Here is a 21,971-nt window from a genome sequence, read left to right on the forward strand (position 1 = left end):
ACCCGTTGTACCTAAAGGTTTCCAGGAGCGATGCAAAATGATGTCCCTTCATAACTCGCTGTTTACACATGCGTTCGATTTGCCTTGTGGTGATCCGGATGGGCGAACAATTGTTCGCCATTTTTCGGAAACTATCTTACGATGAAGAGTGGATTCTCGGATACTGTTTCCAAACAACATAATCAGATGGAATGGCCCCAGATCGCTTGCCGTGCTCGTCCCGATCATAGATTTTAGCAACCACAAAAAACCCGTCTTTGTGGGAGGAATCGTAGGGGATGTCGAAGTAAAGCCTTTGCCTGTGCATAGGCTCTATGATCTGGCATCTTCTCCGGCGTATATTTGGGCTGAAAAGCACGGTGCCGTCCACGGTTGGAAACAGCATGGGGGCAGCGGGACTTTCGTATTCGTCATCGTCCTCGTCGTCCCCGTCATCAAATGACTTTTCATCCTCCAAACCAAACGGATCTTCAATCGTGGCAACTTGTTGTAGAGAAATAAGATCGAATACTGTAATGTTTTCTGACGAGTGAACGAATAAATGTGTTCGCGTCATGTGATACCCATTATCGGGGGGTAGTTGAATGCGATGCTCTGGATGAACCAATGCGTACTCGTCAGACTCGGCAATAAGGTAATTATCGGCGATGCGAACCAGACGAAAAATGTCCTCTCCGTCAGCATCTTGAGTAACGTATCCCAGCATTTTCTCGTTGAATGCAGCGGGTGTGGCAGATGGTACTTGAAAGAGCTTCCGAAGATAGTATGTTGGTGGACCGGAGGGAGACGGCGGCGTGTCTGATGCAGAGACAGCTTCGCCGGGAGTGATAGGGTTGCCGACTATTTCCCACACGTCCAGCGGGCCCAATTGAGTGTCCCGTCTACGAGTTACACATATTCGTCCACAAACGCTTGCAAACGTGTTGGCCGCCGTGTTGATTTTGTGAGACCAGCTAGAGGCATGGACCAGGTATTCCTGCCCTCTCATATCGTCAAGTACGAAAAAGGGGCTCGCCAGAGACGGTACTAGCGTGGTCACCGGAGTGTGTCGTACAGATCGGGATAGCTCCGCTAGATTCAGCTGCCATGTTTTTGTAGCTGAGATAGCATGGCAGAATGCCCGACGACACAAAAGAGTGAAGGGCCTTTCAGCTTCAGCTTTAAAAGAAAAAGAACCGAAGTGACCTCAGCGGCTTACGCTCAAAAGGGTATGATGTATGCACTACGGAGCTGCCCACAACATGGAAGCGAGCATGCGAGTCTTCCACCGGCTGACGATGAAACGCTCCGACGCACGTTACTGCCTTTCCACACGGGCCCGAAACGGGAGGTAAATTCTTTTTGCATACACCAGTATGAGTGGGAAGTGGGGTCTCCGGCCAAGGACGCGACCAAGCACCGGAAGACAACACAAGATCCCTCCATGTCTCGTTGACGTCGTAGAGATCCGGGGCAGTGCCGGGAAAGAAGGTAATGTGCAAGAGACGTTTCCAAATGTGAGCTTGACCAACGGGCCCGCGGATCAGCCCACACCAGCTCACGGAAACCTGTTCACAGACAAGCAGATCTGACCAGCTGCAGAAAGCAAAGATCCGGAGTAGCACATCTGTGGAGCTCACTACCGCCTGCCCTTGCCCTTTTCTTGACCCCATTGTTGAATCGAATCGAAAGTGCGGTTTGAGAAGAGTGTGCGGTGTGTTTCCCGCGGTCTCATTCTGTGTCATAGCTCCAGCTTTAGATAGATGAAGACCGTCGGGTCCGCTGTGCATCCTTGCATGTCCATTCCAATATGTACGTAATCAATAGTGTCTTGGCAAGAACTAGTGTCACACACAATACACCAATGTGGATTGAACCACTGGATAACCAGCCCTTAAAGCCAACTAGCTAACTCCTTACAAGTAACAAACTATCACTATGTCTCCCACCTTACTAAGACGCATACAAGCCACCCCCGACCCCCCGACCCGCACCGCTGACCAGGCGGGCATCTTACAATCGCCGGCCCAGATAGTGCCCCAAACGTCGATCTAACAGAACGTAAGGATCCCTCCCAGCGCTGCGATTTAGTAGTAGATTGGGACCTAGTAGTAGGATATAGCAGAAACCCATGTGTACCCCCGCATTATACTAAGAACCGTGAACCCTAACCCTAACCCATTGAGGAAATGGATCAGAAGATGGTTTAGCTCTACCAACAGTGGTTGAGCTCTACTGACTGCGATCTCATCTGAAAGTCCTTACATTCCAGTCGCACTCTGGAAAATTTCACCATTGCATCCATTCCTAGTGACATCTAGTTATGGGCATCCCTGCCCACTCAATACCCAATCATGTCTGTACTGCTATACTATCGAGTGAGCATACTTCTCCTCTCAGACCTCAGAGTCATCTAATGTGCTCTTAGCTGCTTTGCCGTTCTCGGCAAAACCACTGATACGACTCAAAGACCCAGGCCCATGCACCTTGGGAATTACCTTGTTCGATTTTTCGCTCTGATTTGTTACAGAACCGGGATTGCTTGATGCGGGTCTGTTAGCCCTACTATTGGGAATCACATCGGATGTACGACGGCAAAGTTTGGCGATCAACGTGGCCCATTCCTCCAGTTCTTGCGCTGATGGGACTCGGACGGTAACACTCGAGGCTGGATCAGTGGAATGGCGGAGGCGGAGGGTGTAAATGCCCTCGGACTCTTCGACTTGGGTGGAGAACTCGTAAGTTAAAAGTGGAAAGTAGCGACACGTCTGGAATTGGGGGCGAGGGGGTGTTAGATAGCTTAACTCCAGGACATGAAACTATCGTACCGTTGCTGCATGCTTCTTTGCACCTCCGGCGAGCAGTGCAATAGCTTTATCTGCATAGACAATAAGTGTCCTTTCGGCCCAGAAGGAAACCATTGATTGACGATCAGACACCCAAACTTTCCCGTACTTGGTCTAACATTTGAACCGTGAGCGCCGAGGTAGGTTTAAGGTAGAAAACGACAATGCAGCCTACCGCCGTTTTGGAAACCGAGTTAACCGCCCAACTATCCGTCGTTGGATCCTTTTTCTTTCGAATTCCACTTCGCAAAAGATCATTGTTGCTCCTATTCGCCTGGCGCGATTGCCACAGTTGAAATAATTTGTTTCCGAACAAGATACCAAGCGTGAGAAACACGGCTGCGTATGTGGCAATGACCTTGATGATCAAGTATCCAGAGTAGGAGATATCGAGAAGGAAGAGTATGGGGAGGACAAAAATCATGATTCCGCTGTAAGCGTAGAGAACGTACCCCAAAGATTTGCTCTCGCTGAACTGTTTAGGAAGGTTACGGGTGGCGAAGGCCATAAAGCCTCCGGCAATGAGCAGAAGGACTGTGTATCCGAAGAGGATGCCTGTGATTATAGAGGCGTTGGATGTCAGACGAAGCAGAGCATTGCAGCACAACAGGTATACGCTACCGCACCCTGCACAGCCCATTGTCGAGGACCCGTTGAGGAAGCGCAGAAAGCCCGGGACTCTACCAAACTGGGGCTAATGATATTGTAAACTTCTTTCTGTGGACGCGGTGGGTCTACAATGGTCCATACTAGAACAATGACCTAATTGCAGCAATCGTTACTCCTACATCAACAGCTGGCCGACCCTGCATTTTTGGCGACGTACCACATAAATGCCAGCTACAGTGGCGAGCCAGGAAAACATGTGCTTGTTTGTGGTACCGATCTTTCTTGCGCCTTGTCTCCTGAAGATTGCGAAAAGACGGAAAGTTTTTACAAGCAAACTGCCTAGAACGAGACCCAGGCCACAAGGGATGAGCCAGGCAGCAGCAACGCAAGCCGCCTGAGATGGTTCTCCCAGGAGAGTTACTGGGTAGAAGGTGCCAGTCAAAATACCGATGAGTGTAGTGGCTAAAATTGGCGGACTGTTTGCCTGTTCGTTCGCCGAAACAGAGTGGGTGAGACGTGCTGAACGGCTCATCAATGACTCGGCCCACCTTGAAAATTGGGTTACTCCATTCGTTCGCCAAGATAACCATCACTAATAAAATAGCAAGCACAGCAATGGCACACAGAACAATAGTAAAGGTACCCATCCCGTCATGGACATCGACCGTGGTCAACAGCGTGGTGACTTGCAATACATCCGAAGGCCTCATTGTACCCCCGTTGAAATATACGGGCTCCGCATAACGTGTGACGTAAGTGGCCTTTTCCCCTGCCTTATCCCATGTGCCAAACGGAATCCAGGAGTCAGTACCATAATCATAGTATAATATATCCATGGCTGCAAGTCGGTCGCCGTATTCATCCAGTGCCAGCGAGCCGGTGACACCTTGTTTCTCCGGAAAGGAGAAATCTTCTGGAACAGTAAACCTAAATCCACTGGTGTGTATATCAGCGAGATCCGAGAAGGTGACTGTGTTACTTTTCAGAAGCTTGTCAAAGCCGTAGACCATCATCTCGAGACTATTAAGGAGAAGCGATTGATTAAGAACCGGGCATTGTCATTCAGATGAGAGGAAATGTACCAGCCGGCGAAAAACATAGCATAGCTCGTGGGAGATGCCGACATATCGCCATTGGCATATTCCATTTGCCAGGCAGGAAGAAAGGTATTCTTATAAATGTCTCCGGAAGCTTCGCGAGGGTAAGGCTGCCAAACACCGTGCCATAGTCGAAGCTCAGCAGGTTCAAGGCCGCCCGCATCTGGGTTGTTCGGATCCATAGCATGGATAAGAGACGGATCACTGTACGCAATCCACTGATAGTCGGTAGACACCATTCCACGTTTCTCGGCCTCTTTCAGAATACCCGTCAACCCCTCAGGGGCGCCGAAATAGACCAGAACCGTCGCAGCAGACTCAATCACTTTGCTGACGAGAAGGGAGAAGTCGTCATTGTCCGGATAGAATGTCTGCACGGTGGCGATGTCAACCTTCATGAACTTCGCATACTCGATCGCCCTTGTAAGTAACCCCGTGCCCATGTTGTCAGTCGGAGCGATGAAACCTATTTGGAGACGTTCAGCTTTGAAAATCAGTCATAATACATCATATCGCTTCCCCTTACTTACCCAACCGGGTCCAGGACGTGTTCAACACAAGGTTGATTGTCGCCTCAGCAGCCAAGTTATCATTCGGAATGGTACGAAAGAAGTTGGGATAATCATTCCTGCTCGACAGCCCAGCATTCGCGGACGAACCATCGCAAACAGGCATTCCGAAAAAGTTTGCCGCCGCAGCCAGACCCTTTGTGGCATCAGAGTATCCGGCACCGATGACTGCCGTTACTCCATCAATCAAGGCCAGATGAATGGCCGAATTGATTGAGGTTGAAGCAGTCGGAATCAGGACATCTGGATCTGGATCCCAGTTGTCGTTCACGATGAGCTGAATGGGGGGGGGAGGTTGGGTCAACGAGCTTCAGATCCTGATGAATATCCGATTGGCTCAGAAGCTGGGTAAGCCGGAGGTTGGTGACATTGAGGACCTTGAAACACCAGTCTTGGTCCGCACCGTAAAAGTCCAGACTAAATGGAGAGGTGTTAGTAGGGTGTCTGCCATTGGAAAACAGGACGCGCTGCCTACCTGATACCGATTCTGATGCTCGCAGGAGTAGCAGAAACCAACGCAAGAAGCGGAAGACCAAGTAGAAAAAGACAAAGCGAAGGCATCTTTGATTGTTAACAGATCGGTACGTTGATATAGTAAGTGTTATCTGAACAAACACAGCAAGACTTCTTAATATACGGGTTATGGATGGGTTTCAGGAATGTGGGAATTTTGAGGACAACGATATCTATTGTTCGATAGCCGTGATCTATTCATACGAGGCCTAAGTAACCCTCATCCACCGACGTCACATTTTTAGGCCTAACCCTTTACATTACATTAACCTTTGCTCATCATTCATTAACCCTAACCCTAACCCCTAAGTTCAGCTCAATTGTTATAAATAAACATTACGGGCGGATCGAGCTGCATTGTTTGGGAACAATCAACCTTGGTAATAAGTACGCGTTACCAGCAGATGGACCTGCATTGTTTGCGAACAATACACCATAAAGGGAGGCGTTGCATGATAGCGACAAAATATTGAGCTGAACTAGACTGGCTTATTGTTACCAAACAATGCTGCACATAATTCCATCCGTCAGTAACATTGTGCTTAGTGCACCTCGCAACTTTTTGTGAACGGGAATAGTAAGAGGCAATCTGTCAATACAGTAAAACCTTTCTACCAAGACGATGCAAACATTGTTAACATCGGATGGCGCACTTCTTATTTTTTTGCATCAAATGCACATGCGTACCTTGCGGTAGACAAATAGCCACATGCGTATCCCACTCCCGACCTCAGAAATGCTACTGCTGAAGGCACAAAAATCATGCCATCCCAGGATCGTACAGCTGAAGATCTTACCATCGCTTTTGCCGCCATCGCGCTGGCCGTGCAAATAAGGTTGCATTTAGATCTTCCTTGACGCTCGAAATACGAAGTTTAACTCCCCTTCCCCTAGAAACTGTTACTACGCGCTTGGCTGACTTCGCGGCCAGCGCACGCCCTTCACCGTCGCACTTACCGTTGAATCCCTTTTGTATTTGGCCTTTGCTATATCCAATGTTGTCCGTGCGCAGAAACCGTACTTCAATGACGCCGTGAGCAACGCTTGCGCAGATTTCTTCTGGAATGCGGGATGTTTGATTCATGTCTTGCTGGTGTTGTTCAGGTTTCGACTGTTCAATACGAACTGGTACAATCCGGTCATTGATCGAACCATGGTTGTGGTAAGTGGAGAGAAAGATGTGGGCTCTGATGTGGGCATCTCAACAGTAACTCCTTTACAAAAGGCCACGGGGGTTTTCTGGATGATCACTTCATTTCCAGGACTTCTGATGACTTTTTACCAGGCAGCAAAAGAGCCTGTAATCGGAACGGTCGACAATTACGAAGGCGGCTTTCCTTTCGAGAGAGTAGAATCAGGCCTCTACGCAGCTTTCATTCTTTACCTGCTCAGTCTTGACACCGTTATACCGATTCTTATATACAAACGGCTGTTAAAGATCAAACGAGAAAGCTCATGCGGGGCTGAGGCGCAGATAGTGAATGATCAAGCGCATAGACGATCAATTTACGCCATGGCTGGATTAATCTGGTAGGTTTGCTGTTCTTTGCAAGTCACGCAAAATGTCTGAAAAGCTAATTCCTTTTGTCGTGACAGCGCGAGCTGGATTGGCCTCACCGTCTACATTGTCAAGTCCATCCCAGGAGTCGTCCCGAATGAGTTGGAACCGAACCCTAGCGCAACTGGCCTATGTCTTCGGTCTGACGCACATGTCGTTCTCTGCCATCTTCCTTGTTGCAGTCAAACAGGTACTAAATGGATATTCAAAGCAAAAGAATGGTAGCTCTGTTCCAGTTAGCAGCAGCACGCGTAATGTCAACACTAAGGGTTCTAGAGAGGGTTAGGGTTAGGATCAAGGTTGGTGTCTATTACATGGGTTAGGGTTGAGGGTTTTTTTTCCAAATTTTTTAGTGTTAGGGTTAGGGTTTAAAGTTCTTATTCTTAGTGCGGGGTTACAAATGCATTCTAATCTACTATTACTACCATATCCTATCATATGTAACCCAACTAGAAAGCATGAGTGTGTTGATGCGGGTTCAAGTCTAGGAAACCTTGCAAATGCGTTGCTCGTGTCAGGAATGCCTGGAAAGCCGAACCCACGCCCGCAGAGTTTGTAAATACAAATCGGTAGCTTTTGGGGAATCTCTCGGAAAACAGAGATCCATCAAAGAGCGCCACATTACTTGTGTAACTGTGGAAATTTTCCGGTGGCCTAGCCGTCTGACTGGATGCCCAAGCCTGCGCTGGCTGCCTTGTGCGTGGCCTCCTGCATTGCCTGGCTGGAACGGATGGATATATTTTCGATTTGCTTTTGATTATCAGAATAATACTGGGCTCTCCATGCTGTACAGGCACATCTTTCAGCAGGGTGTTTCTCGTGCACAATCGTCATACCAGAAAAGATACACTACGCTGCCACAACTCAATACTACACCGCCGACGCCAACCATGTCCAATCTCTCCCGATCACATCCTCACATTACAGCATTTACTCTTCATCCATTACTGACTTCAAATGAATGCCGATCACTCATTGCTTACACAGAATCCAAAGGCTACATTCCAGCCCTGCTAAATAACGGCACAGGAGCAGAAAAATACGCCCCAAACATTCGAAAATCCTCGCGATGCATCATCGACTCCTGCGAATTATCAACCCAGATCTGGTCTCGAATCCAACCTTTTCTGCAAAACAACATTCCACTGAACATAGATAAGAACAGTCTATCACTCAATCCTCGCTTGCGGTTCCTAAAATATCAGCCCAAGGATTTTTTTCTGCGGCATCGGGACGGATCTCATGTGTCTCCCTCGGGTGCAGTTTCCAAGTATACTCTGCAAATTTGGTTGACTGATGCTTCCGAATATCATGGTGGACAGACAGCATTTTGGTTTGGGAAAGGGAGAGAGAGGGAGATGGTTGAAGTTGTTGGAAAAGTTGGAATGGCGGTGGTTTTTGAGCAAGAGGTTCTGCATGAGGGAAGAGAGGTGGAGATAGGATGTAAATTTGTGGTTAGGACGGATATCATGGTTGGGGATTGTGTATAGGCATAAGGGCATGTTCGCCAATTCCAAATTTGAAAGGACTTTTGAAATTTGGCATCCACACTAGTGATGGCAACGGCTCACTCGGTTCGGCTAACAGCTCGCTCCAAGCCAAACCATGAGCTGACCCCTTAGAGCCAAGCCGAGCTGCAGCTCTGCGTGGCACAGGTGGCACAGATATCCCAAATAAATGATATATGATACTGGAATCATATCCTGCTATAAATACTGTCCACCAGAATTCTTTTACTAAAAAATATAATAAGCATACTTGTAGGTAGTGTGGCGACAGGAAATGCCTAGGGATGTCGCTAACTAGCCAGATGAGGGCACGTGGATGTTTATTTCGGTTTCTGAAGACGGAAAACGCGGCTACCGCGACCAAGAAACAGGGCGTGGTGCCTGCAATTATCGCAACTCAACCTTTCTTAGTATATTTCGTACAACCCGGAAAGAATCAGTATCGCTACCAACAGATCAGTTGTAGTGACACTGTAGTTTTAGCATAGAAAAATCATCCGAGAATCTTGTATATTAGAGTATATCAACAGAGCAACGTCGCCAGGCAGAAGCCGTAGCGACACTAAATCCCCATAACTAGCTTCTCAACTCTCACTTTAGGTCTACAGGAACCAAACAGCATCCTTCAACAGCTTGATCACCCACTCGGAAGCCTCTAAATCCTGCTCAGTTCATATTAACCGAATCCCTTGCCTCTCGCTCCCTGTCCCCTCATGGCTATATATAAGCAAATTACCAAGGCACGCCCAGTTATTCTCTTGTATTATAAGATGATCACCCATTTATGGCACACATCAACTGAGATTGGGATGTGTGGAGTGATTGCACTAATGTAATGCACTATAACATACTGCGACATTGCTTTCATATCGCTTGGGTTTATTAAAAAGACACATATGTCCACAAGAGCCTATATGAGAGCGCCGCCATGAAGAATGTTGTTATATGTACGGATAACGCAGCAAATGCAACACAAATGTCTATAGTGGTTTACGACCCTATACACCGTCAACTTTTGTGGGGTCAGAAAACCGCGACATTCCCAAGTAATCCGTTCTTTGTATGGTGAAAACGCAAAGAAAGGAGGGAAGAACGCAGTATGACACTGCGATCACAACTGCTCAGCAGCCTGCCTCAGGTGAGTGCCTCTCAAAGTCCATTGCTCGTGTTGCCGTACTAAACCAGAATATGTGCGGTTGGCAGCCATCGTCGTTGCTGCTGCACACCAGCCGAATGTTGCCCCCCCTAGCAGCAGCCGCTCAGCAGCCCGCCCCAGGTGATTGCCTCACAAAGTCCATTGCTCGTGTTGCGTCCGTATGCTATGCGCATGGCATACTAGACCGAATTCTTTGCTCGTAGCTGCCACCGCCTCAGCCCCTACTCCTCTGGCAAAAATTGAGCAAGAAGAAGGCACATCCTATTCCGCTGCATTTCCCTCAACCACTGCGGCCTGCGCTGTCTCCTCTGGGGTGTGCTTCGCGGGATTGTCTTCAGCCTGATGGGTCCGGGAACGAAAGTCATGCTGACAAAGTAGGCTTATGACATGACGCCAAGGTGCAAAGGGGCAGCTCTTTCTTTGGTTTATTCGCGACCGAACTCATCATGTAAGGAGATAGCTGCCGAAACTGGTATCGCCAGTGCTTTTGGATTCTCTATAAAATATCATGCAAAATCAAAAACCTGTGGAGCTCTCAGTATCGGTAGCTGTGTCGTCGCTGGGCGATGCAGCTCCATTGGACGAGCCTTGACTGCTTTGCTACCATACGCCCTTCTGGTGTTTCTCTCACCGCAACTATGGCCACCATTGCGTGCAGAGCTAACACCAGAAGAACGCATGGAATGTTAACCCAACCTACTTTTATAGTCTGAAGTGTCGATATCACCATTGTTGACTTCCACGTCGGCCCATGAAGTGCCTGCCGCATTGTCGTTGCTACATTCTCAAGTGCGCCCATGGTTGCGTCTGGACTTTGCCAACTTCTAACCCAACCTACAATTATCCTCTCCAAATATTTTCTTATTTGTTGTCCCCCGGACTGGCAGGTAGTAAACAGGGTTATTACAACTCTTATCGAGTATGTGATGGGACACCACACAGCGGTTTGGATATTTGTAATTTCTTCCATTGTGGGTTCGTGTGGTTGCATTCATTCAACGCACTATTTCATAGCAATTGCTAAGGCGGTATGGCCATGCCATCAATCCTGGTTTCCATCAATCCTGGTTTCCATCAATCCTGGTTTAACGCATGCGCTGCTGTGTTTGTGCTGCGTACCCGTTATCTGTCCCATCATATATTCGATACGAGCTGTACTGGATGATGGCATTCTGTCATATGATCATTGAAGATCAAGGAAGTGCAAGTCTAGTTGATATTGCTACCGACTTGTCTTCTATCACAATTACACCGGCAGAAACCAGAGCTCAGGTTAAGCTCACCATAGTACACTGGCATCAAATATTCGAAGAACAAGAATGTTGTGCGATTCTGTAAATCATCATCAGGTACGTGCAGATCTTATATAGAGCATTTATGGACATGGAAGGGGCAGATAAGTACAGCATTATGATTACAGTAATGGACTACGTGGCTGTATAATAGATAGCGCATGATAATTTGATCAATGTAATATAATTTACAACATATACTACTAGTAAAACTTTGTCTACAAGAATTCCTTTTCTATAATATATAGTCCACCTGAAGCTCCGATTCCTGGAGTTCTGATTGGCACATAATGACAGTCAATTCTTCCTCCTTTAGAGTTTCTTCTTCGAATCCAAGTCATGTAATGCCCTAGCATAATAGGGATTAAGTGCGTCTAAAAGATGGCTCTGTTAGGAACTATGCCGCTGCCATTTCAGTGTTAGAGCTTTATCTCTAGGAACGTTGTGCCCAGAGAGTAACGAAACCAAGCTGACTTTGACCTCTAATTTTGGGCGCATAAGATGGCTAACTAAAACAGTAACATGACAAGGTTGTAGCGATCCAGGGCTTTTCAGAACCGTTGTGGTCTTGCCAATAACTCATTGACTAACTTGCAAGAGGTTATATTTACGAAGGAGACAACACTCCCAAATTTACTAAATACAAATATACAGAAATGCTGACAAAAAGCAATTTTTCAAAAACGCCGTAGCATCCACAAGGATATGTTAGCGTTTGCAATCATCAACAACCTCCATCTGATAGACATGCCGCTCAAATGGGTGTGGCTTCTTACGAAGCGGCAGATGGGCCTTCAATGTCGTCATTGACGCTATATTCCGACTCAGTAGCGGTATTGGATTCCGACTCATTAGCGGCATTGGATTCCGACTCCTCATCGCTCTTGTTCTCATATGTATCATTTTCTTCTTCCACTTCATCTTGTTCATACGAGGAGTCAGCGTCGTGTGACGACGGTTCCATATTATCTGAATGTCAGAGCCAGTACAGGGGACAACAAGAAGGAACATATTGAGAGAGGGTATGGAAGTTGGGCTAAAGTATGCACCTTACCACTCCGGCTGTTATCGACATTGTCATTGCTGCTGGGCAGCGCGGTTTTTGGCTTTTGGTTCTTTGGCCTCGGCAGGCTCATGCGGGACACCCGCTCTAGGAATTGTTCGAGCGGGATGTCTTTACCCGGGAAACGACCCCAGAGCGGGGAGAGTAATTTGAGGACATCGGGGCTTCCCAACGCACGCCTTGCGGTTTCCTTCGGTTCCGCATTATCTTTCAGCTGCGACAGGAGCTTGACCTGCTCGTGCTTTCCCATTCTCTGAAACGCTCTATGGGAAAACTCGCTCCCGTTTTGATATATCAGAACGCCAGGGCCCACAAGGGCCGCCAAATGGGCGAGGAACTCGCCAGACATGACAACTTTACTCAGGGGTAACTTTCCTCCACTGACGGCCCATTTCACAAAAGAGTTGAATTTATCTACGATTTTCAGCACCCTTTGGCTAAAATGATCGTTAGGGTTAAAAGTTGTAAGGTTGAGTTTACAAGGTTTACCTACCGCCAGCACCTCATATGAAGAGCCTCATCGGGGTATGTCTCTGACGGTCGCGGCTTCTCGATCCTTGGGGATGTTCTGGGCCCGAGGCCTTTGGGCCATCCAGTTTTGTTATAAAAGTCGTACAGTGCCAATGAGGCATGATGGAACGCCGCATAAACGCAGGCCGATCGCAAATTTGCGAAAGATTCAGCAGCTGCCAATACAGCAAGAGAATTGTCATATTCCCCCATGGCATATGTCAGATTGTAAATGGCCTGAGTAAACTCAGGCGAACTAGGGCCGAGTTCCTTGGCCACACGTGCTTCCAACTCCTCTTGCTGCTGACGGTTCAGCTTGCAGACAGGTGGCTTTTTAATGCGCTTGACAGCGGTGAGTGACTCCTCAAAGGATTCACGATTCACTTCCGCAAACTTCTTTAGCATCACTTCAGCTACATAGGAGGTGCGACCAGATCAGTCCATGAACCAGGTATGAAGTTCAACATGCCTCTCCACTTACCTGGCGACAGTTCCGGTTCTCGCTGCGGAGCAGCAGCACGTTTACCAGATCTGCGGTTTGGACGCTCAGGGGCGGACGCCTCTGGGCTAGGCGAAGCCTCTGTCCCCTGGTGCTGTTGCTGTCTCCGACGTCGCGGCCTCTTCGCCTGCGAATCTTCATAATTAGCTACCGACCGCTTGCGCAGCGGACGTACCGCCTCATGCGTTTCAGACTGCTCCGCATCTTGGCTGACGGACGTAGACGCTTCCATGTTTCTCAAGTCCAGACGGAATTCGGGACCCGGTCCCACGATCTCCGGGTCGAGTTTTGCCAGGCAAGTATTGCTTTCTGGGGACAACAGCCACGAACCGTACTTGAGACCGCTGGTGGCGACCGCGGCTAAAACCGCCATACCTGTCTTCAACATTCCGGCGGCATTGCCGCTTTCGATAGGGGAAAATAACGCTTTCACGTCACGAAACACATTGATGCTGTTATCATCCAAATCCACTTGCCGGGATCCAGCAGCATCTAAGTCTACAGGTTAGAGCCTGAATGTAGACACTGTCATGAGACTCAACTGGGACCCTCACTGGGTAGCTCTTACCGAAACTGTTACTAGACGGGAAGGTTCCCGGAGAAGGATGCTGCTCGGTAATCTCAGTGCCGTCGTTTTGCATTGTTTTTGGGTTGTTATACATTAAAAGAATTTCGATGGAAATTTTCGTATGTTTCCGATCGCGAATAATCAGCTAGCCACGCTTTGCGCCTTTAGTAAGGTGATCTGCGAAGTTTATTTTGTTGCCATGGCAATAGGGTCTTTTAACCGCGCGGGCGTCAAATTTAACTTACCGGCGAAAACTTGCCAAAACCACAAAACCTACTTTTCACTAACAAAATGCACGATATCTGGCTCGGTAGGTCGCATTCTGTCCTCAATGAGGGTAACAAGGCTACTCATTCACTGTGTTCTGGCATTTTGCCAGGAATCAAAACCATCATCCTTTACCAACCGCTGCCCGCGCAGCGCAATACATAGATGATTCTGCTGACTACGACCAATGGGCAGCCGCGCACGCAGCTTTGGCTGGGAACTACACATCGTTTCGCGCTGCGTACGCAGCCGCCAGAGGAAGGGCGACCAGCGTACGTCTCGATAAAGTTGGGTGGCCCGCCTAACGTCGATCCAGTCAATTTGACTTTTGCGGCTCCGCCGCCACAGCCAGCAAGAACTATGGTATTGGAACGACACCGAACGGCGTCGTTTCTTTCCGCGACCGCGTCCCTCTCGCCCGCGGTTGCGGGCGGACCCCAACAGTTCGTGGTGAATTTGACCATAACTGGCGACGACGCCGTTCGTCGGGCAGGCGGAAAAGATAACGTCCCAGCATTCTCCTCCACCCTCGCACGGTGGCTGATCAATCAGCGTTGGGACTTCGTATATTCACAAGGACCGTCGCCGTTGAATATGGTCGGACCCGGAGTGGCGCCGATTAATCTGGTCTCACCCCCTCCGCCTCAGTTTGGGTTGCCAGTTGGGAAGGGCCGTGTCTTATACATACCCAAGCTTAACACTAACCCAATTTTTTGGACTCGAAGCTGCTCAGCAGCCCGCCCCAGGTGAATGCCTCACAAAGTCCATTGCTCGTGTTGCCGTACTAAACCAGAATATGTGCACTTGGCAGCCGCTGCCATTGCAGCTGCTCCGCAGCCGGCTCTCGGTGAGTGCCTCAGAACGTCCATTGCTTGTGTTGCTTGTGTTGCTTGTGTTGCGTCCCTATGCTATGAGCATGGCGTACTAAACTGAAGGTGAACAAGAAGAAGGGGAAGCTCCCGCGGAGCCAGCAGAATAGGATGTGCTCCGTCGGAGCGGATGTAAGCTGTCGCTATGCATCGGAAATAGCAGATCCAGCAAGGAAATATAGGAAAGAAAGGAAATAGCAAGGAAATATCGAATAGAAAATGGTGTTTTTTTAGTTTTTTTTTGCAATAAATTGATTGCTGTGCCATTTGTCCTGATCCAATTGATACCACTGCAATGTTGCAACCCGACGTACCTACAAATTGACCCTGTTTTCCGCTACGTTTCAACATAGCATATACTGGTTGAACATGCTTTAAAAATGCAGCAAAACAGGCGGGGTATTTTTCTATGCATCTAATGATAATTTCGTATAGTGCGGAGCCGATGGGCATTGGCACTAGCGCACCAGGGATTGAACCGGCGACAACCGGTTCGGAAAAGCTAATCTAACCAATCTACGCTACGCTCGGCTGGAACACTCCTCCTGCTGAACACTTCTGGTCTACAGTGCCCATCCAACATTGATCTCACAATCATTAGCATATTGCAGGTGCTCAGCGTATCTCGATTCTAGTAGCGCATCGTCCAGGCTTGCTGCAAACAGTTAGGGTTGGTACAACCCAGCAATCCGTGGACTTTTTCAATCTTGCCTTCACGTTGCTGCCAAGGTCTTGAATGAGGTCATGTTTTGAAGCCTTTCTCAACGTCAGAGGATGACAGTGAGGGCAGACAGATGAGGTTTTATACTCGTCGAGCAGGAAACAATCAATGTGGTAGTGCTTGAAAACCGTGCGCCAACCTTTTGTTTTTGATGACATCTGAAATCTCGCAGCATCACTCCAATCACCCATCACAATGTTAAAGTTTTCACTGTACTTGTTGTGCATGTTGGATATGAGGTTTGACTTGCTCTTCTGACGGTTTATAAATGCATGCCACTTCCACTGCGTGTGGGCAGGATGTGAGTAGAACTCCTTTTGACAATCCGAATTTGCATGGCAAATGAGAAGGTAGTGAGTAAAGTCCATGAGGTTCATCATCTTCTGAGATGGTATTCGTGACTCTATGTGATCAATTCCCGCTTTCTTCGTCATCTGCTGCCATTGCCTTTGCTGTCAACGGCTTCCAGTCTCCATGGCTCGTTGGTTGGTGGTGTAGCAAAATGTCGTACCACTGCTGTCTTGGCAGTAGAGAATGTCGCACTTGTTTGGGTCAACAACAATGATGTTCTCTGCTACTCGACAAGCAGACAAGTTTTTCTCCATGTATTGTGCTTTAACTTTGTCCTCTAAACTCTTTGCTGACTTTCTTGCTCCACGCTTTCCATACTTGTCGGCATCAGGGTGTTTCAAGTAAACTGACACCGAGGTACCATCTGTCATGATCGAGCCTTCAAAACACATTCCATGACGAGATCTAAAGGCTTTGATACTTAGATTACAGACGCGCAAGTGACCAGGAATCACAGGACAAAGCAAACCACCAGTGCATTCATGTAAAAGTATCAAAGATAATTTGTCATGTAAAAGTATCAAAGATAATTTGGCCAATATCTACCACAGGACAGTTTTTCAAACAACACGATGGCGCCATCACAAAATCTTTGTACATATCTACAACGGCTAACCTTGGCTTCGACGACGCTTTTCCTTCGTCTTCGTCTCCGGAGTGAGCGCATCGGGAAAGACTTGGCGTAGGTCTCGAAGAAGTCCATGTTTATCAGGAGTAATGGGGTAGTTGGGCGCATCTTGAAAGGTATGGCGGGCCCTTTGACTGCAAAGACGCTCTCCACTCGCTTTCAAAATCTCTTTCAAGCGGCGAAAACCAGCAATGCAGCGAGGGAGATTTCCAACATTTTCCAATGAATTAACAATCGGGATCTTGCCTAGTTCGACGCAGAAACACAAGCCTTCATAAATCTGGACATTATATATGTGGAAGACTGCGCCGTCTTGGTGTTTGTGTGTCAGTAAAAGAATCTCCAGAGGCAAGATCATGTAGAAATACCTGGTGCAATTGCGGTAATCAGCTGCAGAGGAGTTTGCCCCCAGTCGTATTCTAACATATCTTTCTTCACTAATTTCATTGCACGTTCCAGCCCATCAGCTAACTGCAAGTTTCGCTGGGTACTGGTTGCATGGGGTGACTTCAGTTCCGCAACAAGGACAATGCGATCCATAGTTTTGATAGTGATATCTGGATGCTTTCTGTCATTCATTACAGTGTCGCTGACAGAAGCATCAAAGATAAGTGTTACTTAGCATGAAAATTGGGGTGGATGAACTTACATATATAGCTTCCATCTCGGAGATAATAGACGGCTGAAGTGTGGAGTGACATATTTGCCAGTATATGACGGTTCGTGCTCAAAGGCTGGAGCGTCGGCGCCGACATAAGGATATCTAGCAAAACCATTCAGTATAAAGCTTCCGCATGTATGCTACACACTTCACTGACATGGCTTCGAGTGGTATTGCTTCATCCCTAGCTAGTTCGGAGAATGTCATATCGTCAGGGGAATCTTCTGTCTCTTCCTCGACAAGCTTCCTAATTTCGAACTTGTGTGTGGCCGCTGCTATAGCCGGTGGCGCCACCGCAGCTACGGCATCCCAAAGAGTCTCATGGGCAATACTATGGTAGAGTTTGGCCCAGTTTCTAGTATCCAAATATTTCTCATATGGCTCCGGAAGATGCCGGGTGACTAAAATACCACCTTTCAATGTACTATACACAGTATAAGCATCTACATGGGGTACTGTCATTAGAACGGACTGATTAAATTTTTGATCGCCTTCCGGTTTCTGCATGTCCAATAAAACATCACTCAAAACTTGGCGTATCAACTGCGAACAATTGATATTTGCAACAATCACCTACAGAATTATAATTTTAACTGCTGTATCATTTCGAAGAAAAGGGGAATAACTTGGGAACTTACATCATGCTCCAATTTTAGATTCGCTCCTTTCAATACCTCTTGCAGGCCCGCAATCTCCTCTGGCGGAACCGATCCCTCTTGCAGCACCGTGATCTCTTCGAGCGGAACAAATTCTTCTTCCAGCCCGGTCGGCTCCGGACCAGCAGTATCTTCTTCGAGCAAGAGTCTTGCTTTTTTGCGTTTATGGGAATCCAGGGAACACTGGTTATCAGGCTTGTCGACGATTTTCACGAGCGTTTGATGTGCCTCTGAAGCTGCAAAAGGGCAAGATTCCTGTGTGCATTGATTAGCTGATCCACTCTATTCTGTTCTCGATGCTGCTTTTCTTGGATTTAGCAGCGGATCTTCTGGCGATAAGAAAAGAATTTGTCTCATGTTCCGGGCTGAAAAAATATGTGTAAGTCGCCTACGTGACAATTCTTGCTCGCACACACACAGTATGATTCTTCGAAACCTTCCTTCAATCACAATGTACCGAGATAGCCTAGCTGGGACAGCTCTCGCTTCATCGGCGGAGGTTGAATCCCTCGGAGAGGGGATTTCACTCCCAACCATATCTGATGGATCTTCTGCATCATGGTCCCATTGTGACATTGGGAAGGTTTAAGACCGGGATAGCTTAGCTGGGATAGCTCTTGCTTCACTGGCAGACTCGTGCACATCTGCAACAGGAGTACCGAGCCAGGGGTGACCCCCAATCGTCGTGATGTGCAAACTGCAAAACTGCCGACACGCAGGCTCTATGTGCAGACTACAAACAAACTAAAAACGAAAAGGAAACTCACTCCTTTCAAATTGGCAAGTTGCAAGTAATGCTTCTGTTGTCTTGCTAATCGGGTTTCCGGAAAGCCAGCCAAGAGCTCCTCTATGCGAGCCACCCAGTCTTCCCAGCCGGCATCCGGGTTTTTCTCAACAAAATCTTCGATTACAGGCTGCGGCGGGAGATAGTTCCTCATCGTGAGAAAATGGACTTGCGGTGAAGAGAACGGGGAAGAGTCGCGTTCCTGCGCGTCCAGCCTTACGTGCTATTTGTGCCACCCGTGCCACCAGCGCTGTCATGTGACACGCAGAAGGCCCCATAATCAGTAACTGTGCGTGTGCGAGTGTATAGACTATAGACTATGACGACACACTGCATCTCACATTGCAACCATACAATTAACGTGACTTAAATGATGTGGGCAGTCACTGCTTGCAATTGATTGGATTATTGCATTGTAACTTAGGCATTAGACACCAGTGTCTGTTATACTTGTAAAGGGGAGCACTCCTTGCTTCTGATTGGCGCAATTTTGCGCACTTCTGAAGAACGCGTCCACGCGTATATAAGGAACAGAATACCTCGTCGCTCACCCTTCGCGTTTGGCCGTCTCGCGATGAAAAAGAAAATTGACCAAAAGAAAGCGGAAGAGTTAGTGCAAGCATATTTGAAAAGTGGACCCAAGTGCCCTTCCTACCGCGGGTTTCTGGACCACTCTTTGTTCGCCTTTCGTGGTCTGGAGCGCTGGGATCAAAGGTATGCGAACGGCCATCTTTGGAAGGCCTTCAAGGACAGTGTAGGCCCAGCCGCGGTTTACAACAAAAAGGTAATTACCTCTATCCTTTCACGGCATGGGACACTTGGCCATTACTACTGGACGAAACACTACGCTGCACAAACCCGGGTTGTCCTCCATGAACTGAGGTGGAAACCGTGGTAGCTAGACTTTCTGACACGCTAATGGTTGTCCCTCTCTCGCCGTGTTTCTCTGTGACCCCGTCAAGCGCCAGCTATGTTGACCAAAGCAGCCTAATCTTCATCGTATTCGCTGCGGGGAATGTGAACGTTGTATGGTGCAAAAGGAAACTTATGCACCGCCAAGTTGGCAACTTGATGGAGATACAAATCCTTTGTGAGGCGCTGTGTCCCTAGGATTTTGCTATTACTCGGCCAATACCTCGTTCGCCTCCCATATGGAGGACCGGCAACTAATAAAGGCTGCATATTGGGAAGCTGCAATCTACTGACCATCATTTGTCCTTTTATGTCATCACATGTACGTGTTTTATAAAGGACGTTGGAACGTTTTGGCGGGAGGTAAGTCGATTCCAAAGGGTGCATTAATGGCTTGATATCCTCCAACATACTTCTGATCTTTTCATAGATGTTTCCCAGGTCACTCTTTGTTCGAGGACCTTTCACGCTAGACCACAGCGTGAACGCGCCAGTCAGTGTAGGACATAGTCAGGGGCACATTACTGGTGTAGATCAAAGCCGCCAGAACGTGTATTGTACCAAACTCAACCAGAAAAAGCGCACCCTATCACCGAGTCCTGAGGTGCTGCAGAAACGCATCCGGGCCTATTCTCCCGCGTCAGATTATGACGACACGCTGTCCGAGGATGGATTTTCCGAGCCGGACTCCCTCTTCGACGTCATCGCGCCATCTGGGCTCCCCGCCGAAGAGAGAGTTTTCGATGGTGATCAGCCTCTTCCATTCGCTCTTTTGTCACCGACAAATCTTTCTGCACAGCTCGAGAATATCTTGGAGTCTCAATTGGGATTGTCGGGAACAAAGGAGCAAAAACGTGATCCCTTTTTGCATCGAATCGTTGACCTTACTGGATCAATTATAGGTCAACCCCAATCTGTATCCAGCCACCTTTCAAATGACATGAAAAAATCTGTGAAGGATATCATTGGTGCAGTCCTAACCCGTGCGGAATGGCAACAGGTCGACAGTGACGTGAACAGTTTATTCAATGTGATGAAGCATGTAAGTGCAAGTGCACTGTACTGTGAACTCTACTGCTAGCATGCTAACTTCTTATTTAGATACCTGCCGATGAGTTGGTTCGCCTAGGTCGAGAATCTAAAGTCGAAGGTTTCCGCAAAACACTTACAGACATGTTGGAAATGGACGAGGGGCTGACGGCACCCACCAAGAATGGAGGCTTCATTCGCAACTTGTTAACTTCAGTGACGGCATCCAAAACGGCATCCAAGAAGGTTGCGACCTCTGTTGCCATTGACAACAAGGATGTCCAATATGTGTTGAATCTCTTGTATGAGGTTTCAGAATTGTCTGTCACTGCAAGAAGCGAGCGTGACCTTGACATTGACGTCCATCAACACTTGCTGTTGTGCCTCCGAGGTGTTGTGGACAAGCACTATGGAGAACTCGAGTCGCGTGCCTCCCGGGACAGGCGTATCAGGACTGGTGGAAAGACAAGGGGTGCATCTCTAGACTGGCTGTTTACCAGCCATGCCGCTGACTCGAGCACAACATGGGGTGTGGAATTTGGGGCCGCTGCCAACATTGGGTCAAGCACAGTTGGTCGAAAACCAGTAACAGACAGATGCGGCTTATACATAATTTTACGTGACATTCATATTGCAATGTCGCGACGCATCCTCGATATCCGCCGTTTTGACGACACAAATGCTGTGAGGAAAGCTGTGGCTCAGCTCCCTGTTCCAGGCATCATTCTTCACAATTTCCGTTATGTCTTGGTGGCGGTTGTGTACTTGGAGGGGGGATGGTATGTCACGGAGCAACTTGGAGTTTTTGAACTCCCAGTCTTTGCTATGAAGAATAACTTTGGTGCACAGCTGGTAGCTGCTGCTCGGCAGATGCTACACTTCCGGAACATCTTGCGATCATTAAGAGACGCTTACTTTCAACTAATTGACACGGAGGTTAAAATAGCTGCAGATCCATTTGATGGTAGCAAAGCTTGGATCACACCGGCTTAAGAATAAATACATATATGCCTTTGTTGCGAGTCAGTAATTGTTATCTATTCTTCTAACACTGCAGTAATGTTTTGGCCAGCCTTTGTTGTTGTCCTATGAAGTATCAGCTACGGAACTATCACCTATGATGGATTTTTTCCTTGAGTTGCTGTGGTGGACGATACTTTTGATCCCATTTGTACTGTTCAACTTGCTGATCCAGGCCAATTTGCTCACTTTCAAAGCTGCCATCCGCTTCTGGAGTGCAAAGCCAAGCTCCCCGTTTCTGCCTTACTGTATTTGGAATGGATCCAGAGTGCTATGCGTCAACCCGCTGATATTCCGAGATACCCA

At 47.9% G+C, this 21,971-nt stretch overlaps 7 protein-coding genes across 7 annotated transcripts; 2 read left to right on the plus strand and 5 right to left on the minus strand.

Moving 5' to 3' along the window:
• Positions 1-1,775, minus strand: SPPG_07648 (uncharacterized protein). Its single transcript, XM_016755807.1, has one exon. It carries the CDS (start codon positions 986-988, stop codon positions 137-139), a length of 852 nt encoding a protein of 283 aa, XP_016605299.1. The 5' UTR covers positions 989-1,775; the 3' UTR covers positions 1-136.
• Positions 1,776-2,281: 506 nt separating this feature from the next.
• On the minus strand, positions 2,282-5,206 carry SPPG_07649 (uncharacterized protein; the record flags this gene model as incomplete). Its single annotated transcript, XM_016755808.1, has 8 exons — positions 2,282-2,747; positions 2,808-2,939; positions 3,001-3,380; positions 3,452-3,587; positions 3,652-3,918; positions 3,983-4,454; positions 4,517-4,997; positions 5,062-5,206. 8 exons carry the CDS (start codon positions 5,204-5,206, stop codon positions 2,376-2,378), a joined length of 2,385 nt encoding a protein of 794 aa, XP_016605300.1. The 3' UTR covers positions 2,282-2,375.
• A 2,825-nt stretch (positions 5,207-8,031) lies between these two features.
• SPPG_09486 (uncharacterized protein) lies at positions 8,032-8,750 on the minus strand. The gene has a single exon (XM_016757653.1). It carries the CDS (start codon positions 8,671-8,673, stop codon positions 8,365-8,367), a length of 309 nt encoding a protein of 102 aa, XP_016605301.1. The 5' UTR covers positions 8,674-8,750; the 3' UTR covers positions 8,032-8,364.
• Positions 8,751-11,662: 2,912 nt separating this feature from the next.
• Positions 11,663-15,103, minus strand: SPPG_07651 (uncharacterized protein). The gene is made up of 5 exons (XM_016755809.1): positions 13,768-15,103; positions 13,182-13,691; positions 12,684-13,113; positions 12,182-12,627; positions 11,663-12,096 (listed from the first exon to the last, which is right to left on the minus strand). Exons 1-5 carry the CDS (start codon positions 13,859-13,861, stop codon positions 11,900-11,902), a joined length of 1,677 nt encoding a protein of 558 aa, XP_016605302.1. The 5' UTR covers positions 13,862-15,103; the 3' UTR covers positions 11,663-11,899.
• SPPG_07652 (uncharacterized protein) lies at positions 14,200-14,822 on the plus strand (the record flags this gene model as incomplete). Its single annotated transcript, XM_016755810.1, has 2 exons — positions 14,200-14,694; positions 14,760-14,822. The coding sequence occupies 2 exons, from the start codon at positions 14,200-14,202 to the stop codon at positions 14,820-14,822; spliced, it is 558 nt and encodes a 185-aa protein (XP_016605303.1).
• A 1,483-nt stretch (positions 15,104-16,586) lies between the features above and the next one.
• SPPG_07653 (uncharacterized protein) lies at positions 16,587-18,858 on the minus strand (the record flags this gene model as incomplete). The annotated part of the gene is made up of 7 exons (XM_016755811.1): positions 16,587-16,915; positions 16,972-17,192; positions 17,253-17,366; positions 17,422-17,837; positions 17,903-18,156; positions 18,378-18,642; positions 18,688-18,858. The coding sequence occupies 7 exons, from the start codon at positions 18,856-18,858 to the stop codon at positions 16,587-16,589; spliced, it is 1,770 nt and encodes a 589-aa protein (XP_016605304.1).
• Positions 18,859-19,259: 401 nt separating this feature from the next.
• On the plus strand, positions 19,260-21,726 carry SPPG_07654 (uncharacterized protein). The gene is made up of 4 exons (XM_016755812.1): positions 19,260-19,488; positions 19,956-19,979; positions 20,047-20,658; positions 20,718-21,726. The coding sequence occupies exons 1-4, from the start codon at positions 19,279-19,281 to the stop codon at positions 21,636-21,638; spliced, it is 1,767 nt and encodes a 588-aa protein (XP_016605305.1). The 5' UTR covers positions 19,260-19,278; the 3' UTR covers positions 21,639-21,726.
• Positions 21,727-21,971: the final 245 nt, after the last annotated feature.

The sequence above is a fragment of the Spizellomyces punctatus genome, assembly GCF_000182565.1.
Source record: "Spizellomyces punctatus DAOM BR117 chromosome Unknown supercont1.16, whole genome shotgun sequence".
NCBI lineage: Eukaryota > Fungi > Chytridiomycota > Chytridiomycetes > Spizellomycetales > Spizellomycetaceae > Spizellomyces > Spizellomyces punctatus.

Bases quoted from the DNA above. Each gene is read 5' to 3' on its own strand.
- SPPG_07648 (XM_016755807.1), bottom strand. From the start codon at position 988: ATGAGAGGGCAGGAATACCTGGTCCATGCCTCTAGCTGGTCTCACAAA.
- SPPG_09486 (XM_016757653.1), bottom strand. From the start codon at position 8,673: ATGCCCTTATGCCTATACACAATCCCCAACCATGATATCCGTCCTAAC.
- SPPG_07651 (XM_016755809.1), bottom strand. From the start codon at position 13,861: ATGTATAACAACCCAAAAACAATGCAAAACGACGGCACTGAGATTACC. The intron at 12,628-12,683 runs GTAGGTAAACCT...CGATCATTTTAG, and splicing joins CTTCATATGAGGTGCTGGCG to CCAAAGGGTGCTGAAAATCG. The intron at 12,097-12,181 runs GTAAGGTGCATA...TCTGACATTCAG, and splicing joins TGTCGATAACAGCCGGAGTG to ATAATATGGAACCGTCGTCA.
- SPPG_07654 (XM_016755812.1), top strand. From the start codon at position 19,279: ATGAAAAAGAAAATTGACCAAAAGAAAGCGGAAGAGTTAGTGCAAGCA. The intron at 19,980-20,046 runs GTAAGTCGATTC...ATCTTTTCATAG, and splicing joins TTGGAACGTTTTGGCGGGAG to ATGTTTCCCAGGTCACTCTT. The intron at 20,659-20,717 runs GTAAGTGCAAGT...CTTCTTATTTAG, and splicing joins TATTCAATGTGATGAAGCAT to ATACCTGCCGATGAGTTGGT.